Source organism: Maylandia zebra, linkage group LG5 (assembly GCF_041146795.1).
Source record: "Maylandia zebra isolate NMK-2024a linkage group LG5, Mzebra_GT3a, whole genome shotgun sequence".
Lineage (NCBI taxonomy): Eukaryota > Metazoa > Chordata > Actinopteri > Cichliformes > Cichlidae > Maylandia > Maylandia zebra.
The window spans coordinates 23517365-23535768 of record NC_135171.1 but is presented as its reverse complement, the minus strand read 5'-3'; the positions used below and the strand labels follow the sequence as shown (position 1 = coordinate 23535768).

At 39.4% G+C, this 18404-nt stretch overlaps 2 protein-coding genes across 11 annotated transcripts in view; one reads left to right on the top strand and one right to left on the bottom strand.

The window, feature by feature from the left end:
- erc2 (ELKS/RAB6-interacting/CAST family member 2) overlaps positions 1–2919 on the top strand; it is a 45797-nt gene extending 42878 nt beyond the window's left edge. For all 6 annotated transcript variants that reach the window (XM_076884056.1, XM_076884053.1, XM_076884054.1 and 3 more), the window contains 4 exons: positions 501–648; positions 1441–2076; positions 2544–2611; positions 2751–2919. In XM_076884056.1, the coding sequence (XP_076740171.1) occupies positions 501–648; positions 1441–2076; positions 2544–2570 (811 nt within the window). In that variant the 3' untranslated portion in view covers positions 2571–2611; positions 2751–2919. The remainder of the gene's footprint in view (positions 1–500; positions 649–1440; positions 2077–2543; positions 2612–2750) is intronic.
- Positions 2920–6939: 4020 nt separating this feature from the next.
- Positions 6940–17692, bottom strand: LOC101466124 (uncharacterized). 5 transcript variants are annotated; one of them, XM_076884048.1, is made up of 20 exons: positions 17553–17692; positions 16942–17101; positions 16425–16659; positions 15740–15843; positions 15541–15646; positions 15412–15453; positions 15169–15287; positions 14571–14627; positions 14405–14465; positions 14090–14313; positions 12981–13034; positions 12843–12897; positions 12661–12762; positions 12469–12507; positions 10779–12384; positions 9818–10048; positions 9634–9717; positions 9376–9471; positions 8686–8826; positions 6940–8580 (listed from the first exon to the last, which is right to left on the bottom strand). In XM_076884048.1, the coding sequence occupies exons 2-15, from the start codon at positions 17047–17049 to the stop codon at positions 11813–11815; spliced, it is 1878 nt and encodes a 625-aa protein (XP_076740163.1). In that variant the 5' UTR covers positions 17050–17101; positions 17553–17692; the 3' UTR covers positions 6940–8580; positions 8686–8826; positions 9376–9471; positions 9634–9717; positions 9818–10048; positions 10779–11812. The 5 variants fall into 5 exon arrangements, with proteins under 5 accessions (XP_076740163.1, XP_076740162.1, XP_076740164.1 ...); XM_076884047.1 differs by having other exon boundaries at positions 9818–9989; XM_076884049.1 differs by having other exon boundaries at positions 9822–9989.
- Between the last annotated feature and the right edge of the window lie 712 nt (positions 17693–18404).

Genomic DNA, 18404 nt, shown 5'->3' with positions numbered 1-18404 from the left:
CCAAAAGTCAATATGTGCTGCACATTCACCCTGAGGCCAGATAATGTCCAGAGAAATTGCAGAAAAAAACACAAAATCTCAGACTCTACATGCCTTGGTTAGCTTGTTAAATGTTGAAGTTCATGACAGTTTGGCTTGTATGGGAGAGCCAGAAGAACATGGTAGCACACATCGTAAAAGTGCATCTTAAGAAAAAACTGTCCTGGACAAATGAGATCAATGTGGCGATGTTTGCTAATAATAATTAGCACAAAGTTTGACAAAAACCAAACACAACATATCAGTACAAACACCTCATACCCTGTTAAAGCACAGTGTTGGTGGGGTGATGATTTTGGCTTGTTTTTCAGTCGCAGGGTCTGAGCACCTTGTAATCACTGAGTCGATCATGAGTACCTCTGTATATCAAAGTATTCTAGAGTCAAATGTGAGGCCTTCTATCTGATAGCTAAATCTTTCTGGAGATACTACTGTAGTGTTTTATGTTGTTTTTCTTTCAGACAACAAGCTCTGCTGGCAGCAATTAGTGAGAAAGATGCTAATATTGCACTGCTGGAACTGTCTGCCTCAAATAAAAAGAAGACCCAGGAGGAGGTGCTAGCCCTCAAGAGGGAGCGGGACAAACTGATGCACCAGCTCAAACAACATGTTAGTACTGCAGCATACTTCCAAGGAAATTTCTCTCTGCCGATGCTTGTTGCCAAAATAAAAAATGTAGCTGTACAAGTCAGCTAAACAATTTTCTACAAGGTTATCACTGCATGACCACTTTGCAAGTTCAGAGTCATTTTTCTGCTTTTATTTCTTAAGTCTTTGTTAATTCCAGACTAGTACTAAAATGAAGTGATGTCATTATCATCTCAATTTGCAAATAATTTGTGGCCGTAAACATCAGAGTTGAATAAGAAGTCTGTGCCTCCAAGACTTCAGTTTTGCAGCAGTCTCAAATATTCCGTTTTTTAATTTTTTTTTTATTTTAAGCTAACTCAAATTTTAAAGCGTACAGCTCTAGTATGATTTACACACGTAAAATTCTGGCAGAGGCAATCTGGCCACTTTTCTGTCTCTAGTTTTTGTCTTATGTCACCTTGGAAGCACATAAACTGATCCTTGAACAGTGGATGGTCACCTGGAATCGTACTGTAGTTTAACCACAGACGGTATATAAAGAATGGAGGAAGCCTCTAGGCCTAAAGCCATTGTAAATGTGTCTAAGAGTTATACATTCTTTCTAACTGCCAGTAGGAGGTGAGAGTTGTTGCTCATCTTAATCAGTAGTTTTAAGCCTTATTTAATACAACCTGATTTTTATGTTATGAATTAGGACAGCGACAGTTACTTTGTTACTGACAAGTTGCTGCCATGTACTGCAAGTGTGCAGTCTCCTCACTTCTGCCAACTGCAGAGCGTCATGCACTGACCTCTGCCCTCCTCCTACAGACACAAAGCAGAATGAAGCTGATAGCCGACAACTATGAAGACGAGCAATATCATCCACATGCTCCTCACCACCCCCAGTCTCAGCCCCCACATGCTCCACCTCAGCCCCAGCCCCAGTATTCCCACGCTCCCCACCCTCAACAGACTCCATATCCACACGCCCCGCACCCGCAACATCCGCAACACCAACAGCACCCACAGCACCTGCAACACCCACAGCACCCACAGGCATCCCAGCAACACCCACACCCACAGCAGCCACAGATGCAGTACCCTCACCCTCCTCACCAGCAACATCCTCAGCACCCTCAGCCACCTCCCCAGCACCAACAGCACCCACGCCCTCCACAGCCCCAGCACCCTCACCAACAGCACCCCCAGCATCCTCAGCAGCACCCACATGGGCATCTGCCTCCGCAGCACCCTCACCCTCAGCACCCACACGGACCTCCGCAACAGGGGCCACACCCCCAACATCCACACCCTCAGCACCCCCAGCACCCCCAGCACCCCCAGCACCCTCAGCATCCCCAACACCCTCACCATGCCCAACATCCACGTCACCCGTCGCCCCACCATCGCGGGGGACCAGCCCGAGGACCCCCGCATGCTGGTCATCGCCCTTCCCCAGACCAGGTAAGATCACACATGTTATCTCTGTTATTAAATGCTATTTACAACATGTTTCAAAGGTCAGCACTGACGTCTTTTTGATATGGAAAAGTAAAAATGTCTTAAAACTCAGTTAATCTAATAACTGTGACCAACAAATGCCACAAGCTACATACTGTACTTGCATGTGACACAGATATCTGTGATAATCTCAGCCATGATGGTTAGAAGTTTGCTTTGACAGACTGTCAAATACACAGTAGCACAGTAGTTGGACAATAGATGCAATGTTAAAATTCTGTTGTAGAGAAATAGTTGTGACATTAAGCGAACAAAGAATTAACCGCTGACATCGCTCCAGTCACCAGATGTTGGTCTCAATAAATAAGACACAGTTTCAGTCCCTCCAGTTCTCAATGCTGCTTTGAATAAAAGCAACATAACAGCTTCTGCTGCTTTCTTCTCCTCATGCATAACGCTGCCAACGACAGGATGACGAGGAGGGCATTTGGGCATAATCCTTGCTGTGACAACCAAAGCTCTAATGTTGTTTTGAGGGGTGAGAAATATTTAAGACTTTCTTAATTTTACTTCTTTGCCAGCGGAGTCTGTGGTGTTTTGTAAAAATCTCAGCATGTTTGTCAGATTTATATTTTTATCTTTATATATCTTTGTATTTTTTTTTTTCTCACATTCAGATGATTCAGTCACTACTGGAGGAGCACAGCCATGCCATGATGTTGTAACACTACCCAACTAAATATTTATTACCTCCACTCAATCAGTACCCAGCAACGGGACCTTTTTTTCCCAGGAAGAGGAGGGGGAACTCAGGTGTGCAGGTCATGCATAGAGACTGACAGCTGAGCAGGTATTTCACCCATCTGGACACGCATAGACATGCTGTAGTGAACATTATATTAATTACACTAAAAGAAAAATCTTTCCAAACTGAAACTTCCACTGTCTCCTTCATGTTCTGTTTAAGGTGATGTGGGAGCTCTTCTTGGTGTGAACAGGACAAGACGCACTCCACTTCACACAACATTAGATATTCACAACTGAAATGGAAGGAGAGAGAACGATATGGAGAAAGAGATGTTCTGTGTGTGTCTAATTGTTGCTTGGACATGTGATTAACACGGGAGCACTGTATCAGAGGTTACACCGAGGTCAACTCACCTGTCTGTCACAAGTTCAGGCCAACGGCGCTCTCTTGATCCACCCAGCAGAGATCTCATGACCGTCTGTCAGCCCAGTATTTCTTCCTTCCTCCTTCTTCCTTTGACTGGTTCAAGATCATGGTTGTCTTGCTGACTGTTTCACCTGCCTAACTGACTCCTCTGGCTCTGGTTGGCTCCTCCGCCTGACTCTTGTCATGGTTTTTCAATCCTCACTGCCCTCCTGACTCACCTGGTGACATCTGACCCCTCTGCCTGGCTGTCATGACCTTCGGCGTGTTGTAATCATCAGATTGTTTTGCTGAGCTATATTTTCCCTCCGTGGCACGCAGTGACTTCTTCCTTTCTTTTTCTTTTTTTAACCTTTTTACCTGCCATGTGTTTCTTCAGCATTTCTAAACGTGACGTGGTGTCCCTTTACTAGCATGTTCCACACAGTCCAGATTAAGTGGTTTTAGGGTTTCTTTTGTCATTTCTTGTTGGTAAAACGAAGAGCTTTGATCTGACTGATGACAGGCTTGAGCCTTGCCTGCAACATCAAGAGGTCTCTGTGGCTGTGCAAGCAGGGCCTTCCAGTTCTCTGGCTAGTTTTAGCCTTAAGGCTGTGGCTGCACTGGATTTTATCTTCATCTTACCTCATTTTAATCAAAAGTAGTCAAAAAAAGAAATAAACTATGCAGATGTAAACATAGAGTGAATGCATTCCCATCCTTACTTAAATCAAGTCAAAATGATTTAATTGTCCAATCACAGCAGCCAAGGGAGTGGTCAGAATATATTGATCAGATTATTTAGATTATTTCTGAGACTATGCACCTATGCACCTCCTCTGTGTTGCAGGAATTTTTACTAATGGTGCTTCTGCTGGTGCTCAAACTAAACGGTGTGAGAAGACCTGGTAAAGAGCATCTTTTAGTCCTTTTACAGTAAAGGGACTTGATCCCACAATGGGCTTCATAAACAACTGTAAAGGAGTTCTTTGTACATATGATTTGACAAATGGGGTTTGTGATCCACACACAGAGGCTAGGTCCCTCAGCAAATACTGCTACTATAAGCATCATTCTAGACTATAAAGAGAAGGCAGTGTCCAATAGATGTTTATCCTGCAGGTCTATTGGAGCCACTGACACACCAGTGTCTGACCTAGAGTATGCTCCTGCTCCCCTCTCCCTTGTACTCTTCCAGCAGTAGTTTGTGTGACCTCCCCAAACATAGTGACTTGTTTTCTCCTTCTCAACAAGGTGGCCTGTGCCTCGTAAAAACTGTACACATATGATAGATATGAATATATTATACATATAGAGAGAAATCTATAGAGTGTGTCTATATGTGGTCAGAAAATCATTTCAAACTGACAAGATACTATATAAATATATATATATAATATATATATGTTTCTTTTTTCTTCATGGTTATTTTTCTATCTGGCTGGAGGTCTGAGAAATGTCTTATTTAGAGCGTTGAGCGGTGTGATTTTCCTCTGATTTGTACTGTATATGAAAACCCCCCTCAGCAGCAAATTTAACATTCCCTGTCTGAAAATACAGGACAGCCCAAATAAAAAAAAATTAAGAGCTTTAGGACAGTTTATGGGAAACAAAGAAGTGTATCCAAATCTATCTAGAAGTTTAGAAAAGGTGACATTATTACATTCCTTTCTTAATGTGAAAAACAACTCAGTTGAAGACCACTTTGCCTGTGGTGACGACTTTGAACAGCGACTTTATTTATTTTTTTAATTTTGCAGCTCGCACAGGTAGCATTGAGATTATGTCTGCTGAACTCAGCAGTCAGAAGCTTGCACTTGTGAGAGGACTATCACAGTTATCACCCAACCGGAGGTTTGAGTGACTCTGTCTGGATGCATTTCCTTCGTGTGTTTGTCGTTGTTGTTGTCTCGTAAGCCGAAGTGATGATGTATGTGACTGTGACAGCTAACCGAGTAGAAAAAAAAAACACATGCGCACACAAATTGTTACAGTATAGTGGAAAAATGAAGTAGACTGTTACAATCCCCAGTTCCTCTCTCTAACCCTCATAGTGCCTGTGTGTCTCCCTTTTATGGCCAAGTGTTGGTTGTTGTATATAAATGTCTTTCCATTTACTCATCACTCCAAGGTGATCTGTGCATCATCTTTTATGTGTCTGCTTCCCACCGTTACGGCTCTGATCCACTGACCAAGAACCAACAGACCGTGTGAAACCTTGCTGTTTGTGTTTACAAATGTTAAGATAAATCCTGACTTGGATGTTTAAAAAAAACAAAAGGGAAGACAATGCAAACAGACAGAGGAGCAACAATCCTCTCACTACACCGAGAGGGGGATGAAGTATGAATCCTCTATTTTCAGGTCCTTATCTACTGAATACTTGAAGTAGGGAGTTCTCCTACCATGAAATAGTAACATATGATTTACATGGTAGACGACATTTCAATTGTGCCCATGCATGTCGATTTTTACATAATGTGCCAACTGAAAGCGATGATGTAAGGATAATCTCCTGTTCTCTATGCAGAGCGATTTCTCTACTGTTGCGTCAAAAAAAGGTTTCGGAGACACCAAGGCTTAGAGGCTGGGACTGGTTTCCTGAGCTTAGACGCAAGAGTAATCTGACATTGCGCGTGGCAGATTTGAGAAGGCAAGGCTTCATCGGTGCCTAGAAACAGATGTGTAGAAAGACTTGAAAAGTCACCAGTAATTTTCAAAAGCCTTCAGAAAAAAGAAAAAAAAAGCCTACCATACATTTTCACTGTATTCTTGTAAACAGGTTGTTTTTGTTTTACTGCAAATCACTGAAAACTTTGGATTAAACAAATCACTGTGACCAATGCCAGAAACGCTTTTGTTTAACGGAACAAATATTATGTTTACTTTTTTATTATTCATTTTTTTGTATTTAAGTTAGCTTTATTTTTTCTATTTTTTCGGTGCACTGAACATGCCAGTTTGAGACTGTACTATTTGTATAGGTAAATGTTTTGAGGTGTACAGTAAAAACCAAGGAGCAAACTAAATGTGTGTCCAGCATGCTGAATGATTATTCGTGTGAACGTGAGCTAATCTCCCATAAAGCATCATTCCTCATACATTAATTGCATCTGCATCGTGCATTGTGACGGTGTGATGTTGTGTTTGAGAGTGATGTGTGTCTCACTTACTGTGTCCCCTTAGTAGACAGCCTGTGCAGTTCTGTGAGAGTGCAGCATGTTCTTGGAGTTGCTGGTGTAAATGCATTCAGAAAAGAGGGATGTGTGCGTGCATAACTGCAATTTATTTGTTTATGAGTGCGTGTATGTTGTTGTGTGAATGCACAAGATAAAACTATTTAAAAAAAACTGAACAAAAACAACAACAACTTTATAAAGAGAAAGTCCCTAAATTAAAAAAAAAAAAAAAGTGAGATTGAGTAAGTTTGGGGGAAAAAAAAAGCATGGATACTCTGTAATGTTTTGTTTTATAAAAACTATAGGAGGCTGTCCTCAGTGCCCCAGTTTGCTATTGTATGTGCTGTATCAGAATATTACTATTGAGTGTTGGCCAGCTTGTTTATATCCATCAAATAAAGGTGACTTTCTTTCTGTCTGCGTTTGTGATTTTTCAACTAAAATCACTTAAACAGTTGCTACTTTATACATAAACTTTGTCTACCTTCTTTAAGTTAAAACCTGATTTAATGCTCACTGAAGATGACTGATTCAGAATAACTGTATGTAAAGTATTTATTTGAGCATTTATACCTTGAAAAATGTGCACATGGAAAGCATTGAACATAACAGCTTTACTACAAATTTCCATACACCAACACAAATCAGGATCCTAATGAGGACACATAATCTTTCCTTTAGTTTGTGCTGACAGCAAAAAGCAAAGATGAAAACCAGCACAGAGAGACTTTGACTTCAGAAACATGAACAGGTAGAAATGGAGGCAGCAGCCTAACTGCTCATCGCTGCTTTTGCTACATGTTAAAGTTCAGGGTCTGGCTGCTGAGCTGGGGTCCACATGCCTTGGACCATCATCTGTAAACTATAAAGATGGTTATGTTGGGAAATTTTAAATAGATCACCAGTTTGTGAAATACTGAGACCAGGCTGTCTGGCAACAACAACCTTGACATAGTCAAAGTCACTTAAATCATTAGCCAACTATATATTTGCATAAACGGCAGCTGAACAGGTGTACCTAAAATAAAAATTAAAAAAAAAAGGGTGGTGAAAGCATCCTCTCATTGTATTTTGGCTGCTCCAAATACAGAGAAAAAAAACCCCAATCGTTGGTCATTTCTAATGCAGTACATACAAATAACAGCAGCATTTTATATGGAAAACTGGCCATGGTCATTACCTTGGACTGCTGCAGGAGCACAACATTAATGTGTTTGTTTGATATATATAATAATCTAAACACATGACTTTCTTCCTAAGCCTTCTGCTAAGATACCTTCTCCCCCCTTTGTTTAGATCTTTAGTTTGGATTCTTTGGCTCTTACTTGTGTAAAGTGAGACAACATTCACCGTGGTATTTAGATGTCTGCAGCTTCATTAATGTCCTTGTGAGAAAGATACTTGAGACCCTGAAAGTCAGTTTTTCCTGGGTGCCTGTGCCAATACTTTTAAAGATTTAACAGGTTTTACTTGAATCTCCGTAATCAAACTCACTAAAACTGCAATGTGCACATAGAATTCAAGACATCTGTAATTTTATTCTACGAAATAAGACGATGTTAGATACCACCAAATGCACTTCAACTCTTTAGCTGCTTAACTGAATCAACCTTTTGTAATCTCACTGCACAAATATATTTTCTTTTCCGTACTCCATAAGGACCATGATATCACACACTGACTTATGGAAAAACAATTTAAATCCATGAGTCTGAGAAAAATCTGCAGACTTGCAGAAGATAAGGCACACTAAATGTCACCCTCCTGAATCAAAAAATTTTATAAGCAGCATAAACTTAAAGTAATAGTTTATACACTTTAACAAACAAGACATTTTTAAAAGCACATATTATATTCCACACAATACAAAATAATGCAAAACTCCATGGCCACTCTAAGCAGCAGCGCATTGGTTTGTCCATTTCCTGTAAAGTTCTCTTTGCAAAAGTCTGCAACTCTAATGTCCCTTTACAAAGCTGTTTAACAATCGGTCGCCTCGATCAGAAAGCCAGTAACCCGCCATGGCTGCCAATGCTCCCATAAACACAGATGTGTAGACCAAATCTCCCTTTGCTGCAAGTGTTGCCAGAGCACAAAGGACCACCCCAAAAAACATCTGCTTCAGTATCTCCACCTCATCATCCTGGATATCCTCAAATAGACCTTTCTCCTCAAAATCTGCAGAAGGGTGGGAGAAAAGAAGAATTCAGTTTGGTTTCCTTTGAGCAAATTTTCTGTTCATGTATTTGTAAGTGTCCATGGTTAACATTAGGTGGCACTCACGAGGCAACTGCTTTTTCACGCAAACACTGTCCATGCGGATGAATCCTTCAGCGCAGTCACAACGGAAAGATCCTTCTGTGTTGGTACAAATCTCATCGAGACCATGGCAGGCAAGCACACGGTCACTGCATTCATCTATATCTGAGCAAAACAATAGCAACAGAATGGTCAGACTTTTTAAGCAGCTAGAACTTTGGAGCTCTACTTTTCCACCATGTACCTGCATCATTATTTTTCACCTACTTTTTGCTCTGTCTGTCATATAGAGTGAAACTAGTACATATAGCTAGCGATGCTTTACTGAGTCATTGGTTTGCTTTTGGTTCACATTTAATCATCTACTAGTATCTCCTCCTTCATAGCCTGGTTGCACTCAATGGTGTTTTTGCCTCAAGTTTTGTTGTTTTGACCTCTAATGGGAACAATTTTCTTGCATATTTTTTCAGTGTACTCTTTTCACTGGAGGCTGACATACAAGCTCTTTCTTCAAACACACCTGAGCTTGTCTCATTTTTGTGCATTTTGTGCTATTTTTAAGGCAACAATATTGCAAAAACACTTTTATATTGTGAGAAAGAATCATACCAGGTATTTTATTACAACACAATATGGCACAGGCCAGTTTTACAGTGTTCCAGCATTTTTGGAACTCATGCATATATCATGCACAAACTATTCTCTTGTATTTACCCAAACACTTGGATCCTGTCAGTCTGTACCCAGAAGCACATTTCCTGCAGCGTGCTGGTCCGCTACCCAAGCAGCCCACACAGGCCACGTCGCAGCCTGAGAAAAGAGGGGTCATTTCCTTTTTTTTAATCCACTGCCTGCATTGCATTCTTAAGCTGCTGCAAATAATAAGCAAACAAGTGAGCAATAGGTCCAATTCTTAATTTTCTGCATGAGTATCCAACATAGTTTCTTTAACACCAACTCTAAGGCACTGACCTCTGCACTCAAAGGATCCTTCTGTATTAAAGCAGTAACTGTTTGGAGGACAGTTACCCAGCTGTGTGCCACACTCATCGATGTCTAAAACATAACATTTAAAAATGTAAAAACACCTTTTAAAAAAAATTAAATATATAAGTGATAATGTCTTGACTCCAGAAAGAAGCTCTGTATACAGTACCTACACAGATCTTATTATGGAGTGTCCATCCATCTCTGCATTCCTCACACTGGTCATTTTCTGGCCCTGAACACAAACTGCAGCTATCTGGACAACTGCTCACCTGAACAGCCAGCAGACTCCATAGACAAACACCCTGAAGCAGGTTTCTGTGGAGACTCTTCATGCCCATCTGGCCAGAAGATGAAACTATGAATTTGCTCCAAAATACCATGTCTTTACGAAATGGTGCTTGTGTTAGTAGAGATAAAGTGAGATTTATCTGTTTACTTCATGACAATATCAGTTATTTTCCACAATTATATTTAATGGTCTCCAACACTGCTTCACAATATTTCACACATAACACAAACGTTTTTGTTTTGTTTTGACACAGGTTTTATATATTAAAGTTTTACATATAAACAAAGGTTGCTTAAAAATACACAAAAATACTACTACAGTTCTGAAAGCTATATCAATTAACTGCTATTATCAACAGTTACTGGAACATCACAGATATATCATATCAAAGGTATTTGTTGTCTTATATGTTCTGACTGTTTATTTATTGATTGATTTTTTTATTGAACTAAATGCTGAAAAAAAGAGGCTTGTGGTAATTTAGAAATGATGTCATCACCTAGTTTGCCCAGTAGAGTGGTTACATTGTTTACATTGTACTCAATATTATCTGCAGCTGTAGCAAATTATGCACCACACTTGAGCAGAAATTATTAAGTTGCTATAAAGCTAATAAATTTTGTTTTACTTCCCGAAAAGTCTAAAAATGGAAACCTCCAGTATTGGCTGGGGTAACAGAATACATTGCTTAACACACCCTAATTAGGATTTTCCATATAAAGGATATTAACTTCTAAAATATTCTTAGTTAATTTATTTGTTCCACCACTGTTTGGTTCAATATAAAAACGAACATTAACATAAACAAACAAACAAAACCAAAAGAAACCGGACGTACTCGGTTACCGTGCTTCTAAATATAAAATAGCCTTGATGCCAGTCTCTGGTTCTTCATGTTTCACGTTGAAAAAAAAAAAAACATATCAGCCGACAGAAAATCTGACACTAAAACAAGCAACACGACCAGCAACAAACTGACTCTGAAATGAAGAGTATTCGTTACCTTCGCGCTGCTATAGGGTGAAACGGGCAGAAAACTTTAAAAGAAGTGAATCCAAGACAGACCCGCTTGACACATGACCGGCTGTTGGCTACATTGTGTTCGGTTGCAGAGATAACTCACACCTCCCGCGCGGGCGGAGCACATATCCGTCCCAAGACACCGCTCTTACGGAATGTGGTAATACTTATAACAAGTACTTCAGTAAGTCCTTACACTGGCCCAATAAGAGCCGCTGTCCTTCCAAAGACCAATCATAACTCGATGTGTTTTAGCTTTTAAACCAAACAAAAAAACAAAAACAGAGGCAAATATAGTTATAGACAGGTGTGGACAGGCTTCCGTGCACGGTTATTTTTAGTCTGTAGGAGTTACAGTTTTGCAGCTTTGACAATAAGACTATAATCGTTCTTGCTTTCAAAAAAATCCCCTAAAAGACCAAAATGAATAGATCATCCAGATTTTTTTGCCGTTGTCTTTGTGTACAGAGATGATCATCTCAAGACATGTCAGGACTTAGTTTATACTGTCAGTTTGTATACACTGTCCTGGTACAGCAGCTGCTTCTGCTTAAGCAGATTTAAAAAATAAAATAAAATAAGGCTTGAAGGTATGTGGAGATTTAGAACAACAGATTATTGGTTATGGTCTCTGTATGGAATTTGTTGACTGTATTTGTATTACTTATCACTGAGTCGGGAGTCTTATTCTTCATTAGCATATCATCTTCATGGCAGCCAACTCTGATGAACATATTCTTCATGTACACAAAAAAGCAATACAGCTTATTAAAGTACATTTGGGTGATTTAAAAGATTTACACGATGATGCCCTCTTGCTGGTCTTGGTCCCTTTTTAGCCATTGGAGTACCTCACCTTCCTCCATATGATCCTCTCTCTGTCTTTGTCACAGTTAGCTCAGCTAGGAGAGACTGATTCTGAGAGGGAAGACTAAACAGTGGCAGCCCCTGAAGAAGCTCTGGTAAACACCTGTCTCTGGTGTGAGTCTCTCTTGGGTGGGAATCAAATTTCACCAGAATGAAACGTTTACCAGCTCTATCAAGGAGCTTGTCAGCTTGAATTAGGGACAGGGAGGCTGTGAACAAATCAGAATACGGTGACCACAGCTTTGGTAGATCATTTTCTTTGTTCCCCATGCTTTCGTTGATAATATCTTTGTTCCAGTGCATCCATTCTTCGGTTCTCTCCAAGGCTCTACGTGTCAGAACCAGCAGAACTCGGCCACCCAGGCTGTTAAGCTCCAGCAGCTGTGAATGCAGCCATGGCAGAGGCCCCCAATTACACTGCTCCCTCCTGCTCCACTGGTCGACAGACACACTGAAGCCCTTGTCGCTGAGGTTGGACCCGATCTGACACACCAACTTAGAAGTGGCATCATCCACGTCTGGGGGGCTCAGCAGGACAACATGACGCATCTTACAAACTTTAGAGAAAAGTAAGTTAGAATTGTATTGTTGTGGGTGTATGTGTTTGTGTGTTTTAGTGAAAGTAGAGAAAAAAAACTCACTTTTTACTATCCCACCGTGTTGCCAGCTCCACACCCATCCTATAAAAGTAAGAACAGGTAAATTTAAATCACTGGATTTATCACTACATGGATATTTATCTCTTCACAAATAACTGATTCGCTGCACCGTGAATACGCGATGTTATTGTTAGACTACTAACGCGAAAAAGAAAAGGAAATTTTCAAACTTACCCTTGATAGATTTATGAAAGGACCATAACAACAGCACAGTAATGAAAGCCAGCAGCATAACAGCAGTGGCTAGGAGACTCCAGCGCCACCTGCCAGCTGCAACTAGGAAAAAATAAAATCCCTTTTCAGAAAATAGAAGAATGCTATTCTTTTACAATTTTTAAAATGTGACATGTACCTACCATTGTCATCAAAACAAAATGGACCTAGGTCATGTTCCATTCCCTTTACTCTCATCTGCACAAACAAATAAAAACAAAGGAGTTACCTCTGTTCAGGAATCAGGTATGACTAAGTCTATACATTTTGGAATACTTTACCATCAAACACGGCAAGGGCCGGAGGGGTACATTTTCAAACACAAATGTGTTCACCTGATGAAACAATTGCAAATCCTATTAGTTTATAAAATAGGGTGTTCAGCTAGACACTGTTTTATTTTATTTTTGTCTAATACAGATACATTGATACTAATATTGGTACTTCACTCGTTGCAAATGTCCTTTATTTTCAATTAAGAGCTGGAACAAACTGATATAGTGCATGCAATCCCGATCAAAAGTTTAAGACCACTTGCAAAAATGGCAAAAAATTTTTTGCATGATTGGATCTTAACAAGGTTCCAAGTAGCGCTTCAATATGCAACAAGAAGAAATGGGAGTGAGACAAAACATTTTTGAGCATGTAGTTTTTTGAAAACAACGCTGAAACTGAAACAGGCTGTTTTACAGCTGATCAAAAGGCCAAATCTGTCAAAGAAAAATTGATTCATTGTCAAATTCTGTCAGGTAATCACACTGTCACGATGTTCTGAAGGCAAAAGCAAAAAAATGTTCCCTTTTTGAGTGTCGTCAGGTTGCTGAACTGCATAAGCAGGGTCGCAAAAAGAGTCTCTTGAAATCCATATACCTGACCGTTTGGACCAAACACGGGACATTGAAAGGTGGAAGAAAGTTTTATTCTCTGATGAGAAAAAATGTAACCTTGATTCCAACGTTAGTGGCATGACAAGCAGATCCCACCTGAGATGTTTTCTACACGCCACAGTGGAAGGGGCGCCATAATTGTCTGAGTTGTTTCAGCACTGTTTTCAATAAATTGCGTGCTCCAAAAAATGTTTTGTCTTTCTTCTTGTTGGATGTTGAAGCTCTACATGGAACCTTGTTAAGATCCAACCATGTAAAATATGATTTTATTTTATTTTTTACCATTTTCAGGTGGTCTTGAAAACAGATAGATAGATAGATAGATAGATAGATAGATAGATAGATAGATAGATAGATAGATAGATAGATAGATAGATAGATAGATAGATAGATAGATAGATAGATAGATAGATAGATAGATAGATAGATAGATAGATAGATAGTAATAGTGAAGAGTCTGAAAAAGAGGAGTGCACGTCTCACTAGGCTGTATCACTTCTTACCCAGAGTCCCTTGATGTTTTGTTTCCATGCAGTGCCATTTTCCAGCTGTTGGCTGAAGGCACTCCTGCTTCGACTGTGTTTCTTAAGCAGCCACACTTTACCATCCAGCCTGCAAGGTGCAGACACGTTCCAGGATAACATTTCTCCAAAGCTGGTCATTTGTACATGGGGCTTTGACACGGTGATATTTTCCCATATGTTCTTTTGTGATTCATTTAGAGAATCTAGGGGAGACACATAGTGAGTTATGATGTCTACATTTCAAGGAGGTAATCATCCCAATTAAATAAATACACATTGCTCAAATTTTCTCACCAGATTTATTGAAGGGGCATTGTAGTGACCGTGTAGACCTTTGTCCATCCTCGTACCACAGCTATAGGACATGTGAATATGTGAATATGATAGTCATATAAGTCTGCATGGGACACAAGACTGCTGATATTAGCCAGGAGAAATCATGTAAAAGAGCTGATGATACCTGGAGACACATGCAGCGGGTTACGGAGTACAGTGGTATGGTCATCCTGTTCCAACTCTGCAGAGTAACATTTAAAATGGCTTCAGCGAAGAGTAGTACAACTTTAGTACAATTTGCCTAATTGCCCAGCTACTTTTGTGGGCAGAGGAAGACAATATTCACTACATTTATCAGGTTATGTTTATCAGGTAGTTACTTTGCAGTGTTAATGATTACTTATTATTATTTGCAGTGCATTTAATAAAGCAGTGAAAGCATTTCCTCCTCAAATTCTCGAATTATTCCTTAAACTAAATACCTTCTTCACACACACTAAAAGTAATAAAATTAGCTTCACCTACACCAGCCATCGAATATTATGATTGTATACTTATTCGTGTTTATATAATATCATGAAAAACTCCACATGATGAGTAATTTCTCCTCTGATGCGTTCTAATAATTTGAAATAAAGTGAAATTTTAATGCTACAGTTTTACTTGGAATGGTGTTTTTGCTTCTTTTACTAAAAAAAAAAGTCAAACCCTTTCCAACCTTTGTACAGAATATAAATGACAAACTATAAATGTCATGAAATTAAGGCACTGATATCACTAACCTGACACCTTCCTTTCTGCTCGTACTGGATGCACATCGAGGGGGGGATCTTATTCCCGTCTTCAAGCTGCAGCTCCACTTGATTCATCTTTGAGTTTACTGCAAATGTGAATTTGGGCACTGAAAAGAGGAAATCAGTGTCAGTTATTAGGTATGTTTTCTCTCTCTCTCTCTCTCTCTCTCTCTCTCTCTTTGTTGTTTTTTGCTTTAATGCACAGGGACATTGTTTGATTGTGTGTTTTACCTTGACACTCTGGTAAAGTTTTCTGCAGTTCCTGGGAGCACACTGAGAACAAACAGGTATATATGTCACTGTTGCCAGATGTGTAATAAGCTGTAGCTTTATAGTTCAAACGTAATTAAAAATACACACCTTCATTAAAAGAAGGAGCAGCAACCCTTTCAGTTATAGTTGAGCTACGGACAATCAGGGAGATTTCAAAGGGAAAGCCATCTGACTGAGTAAGCACCACTGAGATCTGTAGAAGTCACATACAGATCAGCGTTAACGAGACAAGTATGCTGGAAGTGAGGCAGTAATGGCAGTGCAAAGTACATGGGGTTTACAATACCTTTAGCTGGTTTTGTTGAGTAAGAGCTTCATTATTCACTGTAAACACCACCTTCTTGCACTTTGGCATGGACGCTTCTGTGCAATAACATACTGTCAATGACCCTGTGGTAACACAGAAACAAACGAAGGTGTGGATAAGAAAGAATTGAAACTTCATTTCCACAATAAGCCAGTAGTCTTATCTGTCAAGACGCTTGACTTATATTGTATTACTAACCATTAGTAACTGAAGCTAGTGGTTTTCACTTGTGCCACTGTTATCTATGACAGCGTTGCAACAAACCTCTGCTTCTTCAGATTGACTTATGAAAAAGCAAATCAGATGTAACTGATTTTTATTGTGAGCTAAATTGTTGTTTTGTTAGCCAAACACGTGTTCATTTCACACGAACCATTTCACAAATAAACTCCATGTTTGCTCATTCATTGTTCCAGTGATGATTCCCAACATGCCAGGACATGTTCTTCTACATCTCACTTGGATGGCTTCCAAAACACATCTGCTTGTATATCGCAGCAAGTAACTCTGACTTTCAAGTAAATAAGAGTCATTGCTCACTGTAGTGGCTTTCCTTCAACCAAGACAAAAGTTTAAAAATTGCATCACATAAAAAGGCACGTTACAGTTTCCTTTTGTTTTAATACAAGGCTGATGTTTGAACTTATAAGTGGATTTCAAATACCTTGTGAAGTGATCTTGTCTTCTCTGTATTCTTCCATTTCTGAGCCAGAGGAGCCTTGATCCTCCGTGTCTTCATCTGGATCGATGTTAAACTCTATGTCTATCACCAAACATAATGCACATGCTGTCTTGTTCGTACAGCAGAGCTTAAAATCTGGTTTTAGTGTCTGAACATCCACAGTGTTTTTGCTGGGATTAACAGGCATCTCATCTTTCATCTTGCATTTAGAGAGACCCTTTAAGGAGAAAAAAAATTGGAGGAAAAACATTTGACTTGTTACTGAATGAGCCTGGGTGGCAATATTTGCAGTTCTGATGACTATGTTATAAAACATAAAACACTCTGATCATATAACCCTTTGTCTGCTTTTAATTAAATGTTTAAGAACAGATAACTTGATTGGTGAAACAGGAAATGAAAATGTTCAGGGACATTATGATAAACTATCAATGAAAACTGTGTTTTATGTACAGGGCATGCCATTGTCGGTGTATTTAAGCACTGTAAATTATAGTACCTGTGAGCAAATGACTTTGTGGCTGTCATGTTCAAAAATCTCCAAGCCATGAAGTGGCATGTGTAGACTCAGTAAAATACACCAGAAGGACCATCCAAGAGCCAACATTCTTCTTTAGGTATCTGCAGCAGTCCTACAGCATTCTTCTACGCATATTTCTCTGAGGGCAACATTCAAACCTTGTTAAGCGAGTAATTTGGCTGCTTCCTGATCATCAGCTGGGTTAGAGATTGGAAGTTATACACATAGAAACTCTATTTGTACAAGGAAGGGAGTGAGGCACTGAGATAAACTATAAACCCACATATATGAATATGTGTTTCACATTTGTTTATGGTCTAGTCAAAAAGAGATAAAAAAAAAAAATAAGTTATTTTGTTTAACAGAATAACTTAATCAATACAATTTAGATCTAGCAACTTGACTGGCATTGGCAATCTTTGTGTTGTTAACAAATCCATTACAGTGTTCGCTGTTAACTCAATAGTCCTTGCTTAAAACGCATTCAAACATGAAAAATAAGAACACTGTAGTATGACATTAGATAAGACAGGAGTATAATGACATAAAACTACAGCAAAGTTAGTAATCTAATAGAGAAATAGTCTTACTTTCTTTAAAATCTCGTGTTGTAATCCACTCCAAAGTGTGCATTTCTACTGGGTGTTCAGCTCCACACCTTACCAAAGTATCCCACAAGTGCTTGAGTCATGTGAAAATTGCACCACACCGCACGTCATTGTACTGAATCAAGACAAGTCCCTCCCTCTCTCTCCCTGCCTCTCTTTCTTTCTGTTCCTGTCTGCAACCGAGACTCAGCAATGCGCATAATCCTAAAACTTCCTGCTCCGAATTCTTGATTACAGTGTAACCAACACAAACGACAAAGTTCAAAGTCCACAAGGAGGTTTTTTTCTGGGTTTTTTTGTTGTTGTTTTTTTTTAAATTAGAACAAGGTTCAACCTTTATAAGACTAAAGTATTCTTAAACAGTACACAGAGTGTTACTTTAACAGTTAACAGTTCCTATTTGGGTTTTTTGTTCTGTTTTTTTGGACAGCACTTGATAATGTGTTCTCTGTGCCTTTGTCAAAAATTCCTTGTGTTGCTGTTTTTGGTATACTGTGCCTAGATAAACAAGTTTAACACCTACTTGCATGTCTTTCATCCACTCTAATGCAGCCCGTTGAGTGAGAATTATTCAAGGAGGAACACAATGGCACACACCTTGCACAGCAGCTCAACTGGTTTGACCACATAATGCTTAACTAAACTCAAAACCGTGTCTGTCTCTTGAGAAGAAAAAAAAGAAGAAAAAAAAGAAAAGAAAACGTATATCAGTGTTTTTGCTTTGTCACTGTGAGACAATGGCACTGAAGTTTTCAAGCCTTTCTGCATTTACCATTTCATTTTTTGTCCGATTTGTTTTTCAATGCACTGCAATAATCAGAAATTTCCAGTTTA

Excerpts from the sequence above, each read along its gene's own strand:
- LOC101466124 (XM_076884048.1), bottom strand. The coding sequence starts at position 17,049 with ATGTTGGCTCTTGGATGGTCCTTCTGGTGTATTTTACTGAGTCTACAC. Across the intron at positions 15,288-15,411 it reads AACTTTACCAGAGTGTCAAG|TGCCCAAATTCACATTTGCA; the intron begins GTAAAACACACA and ends TCCTCTTTTCAG. Across the intron at positions 14,628-15,168 it reads AGCAGAAAGGAAGGTGTCAG|AGTTGGAACAGGATGACCAT; the intron begins GTTAGTGATATC and ends GTTACTCTGCAG.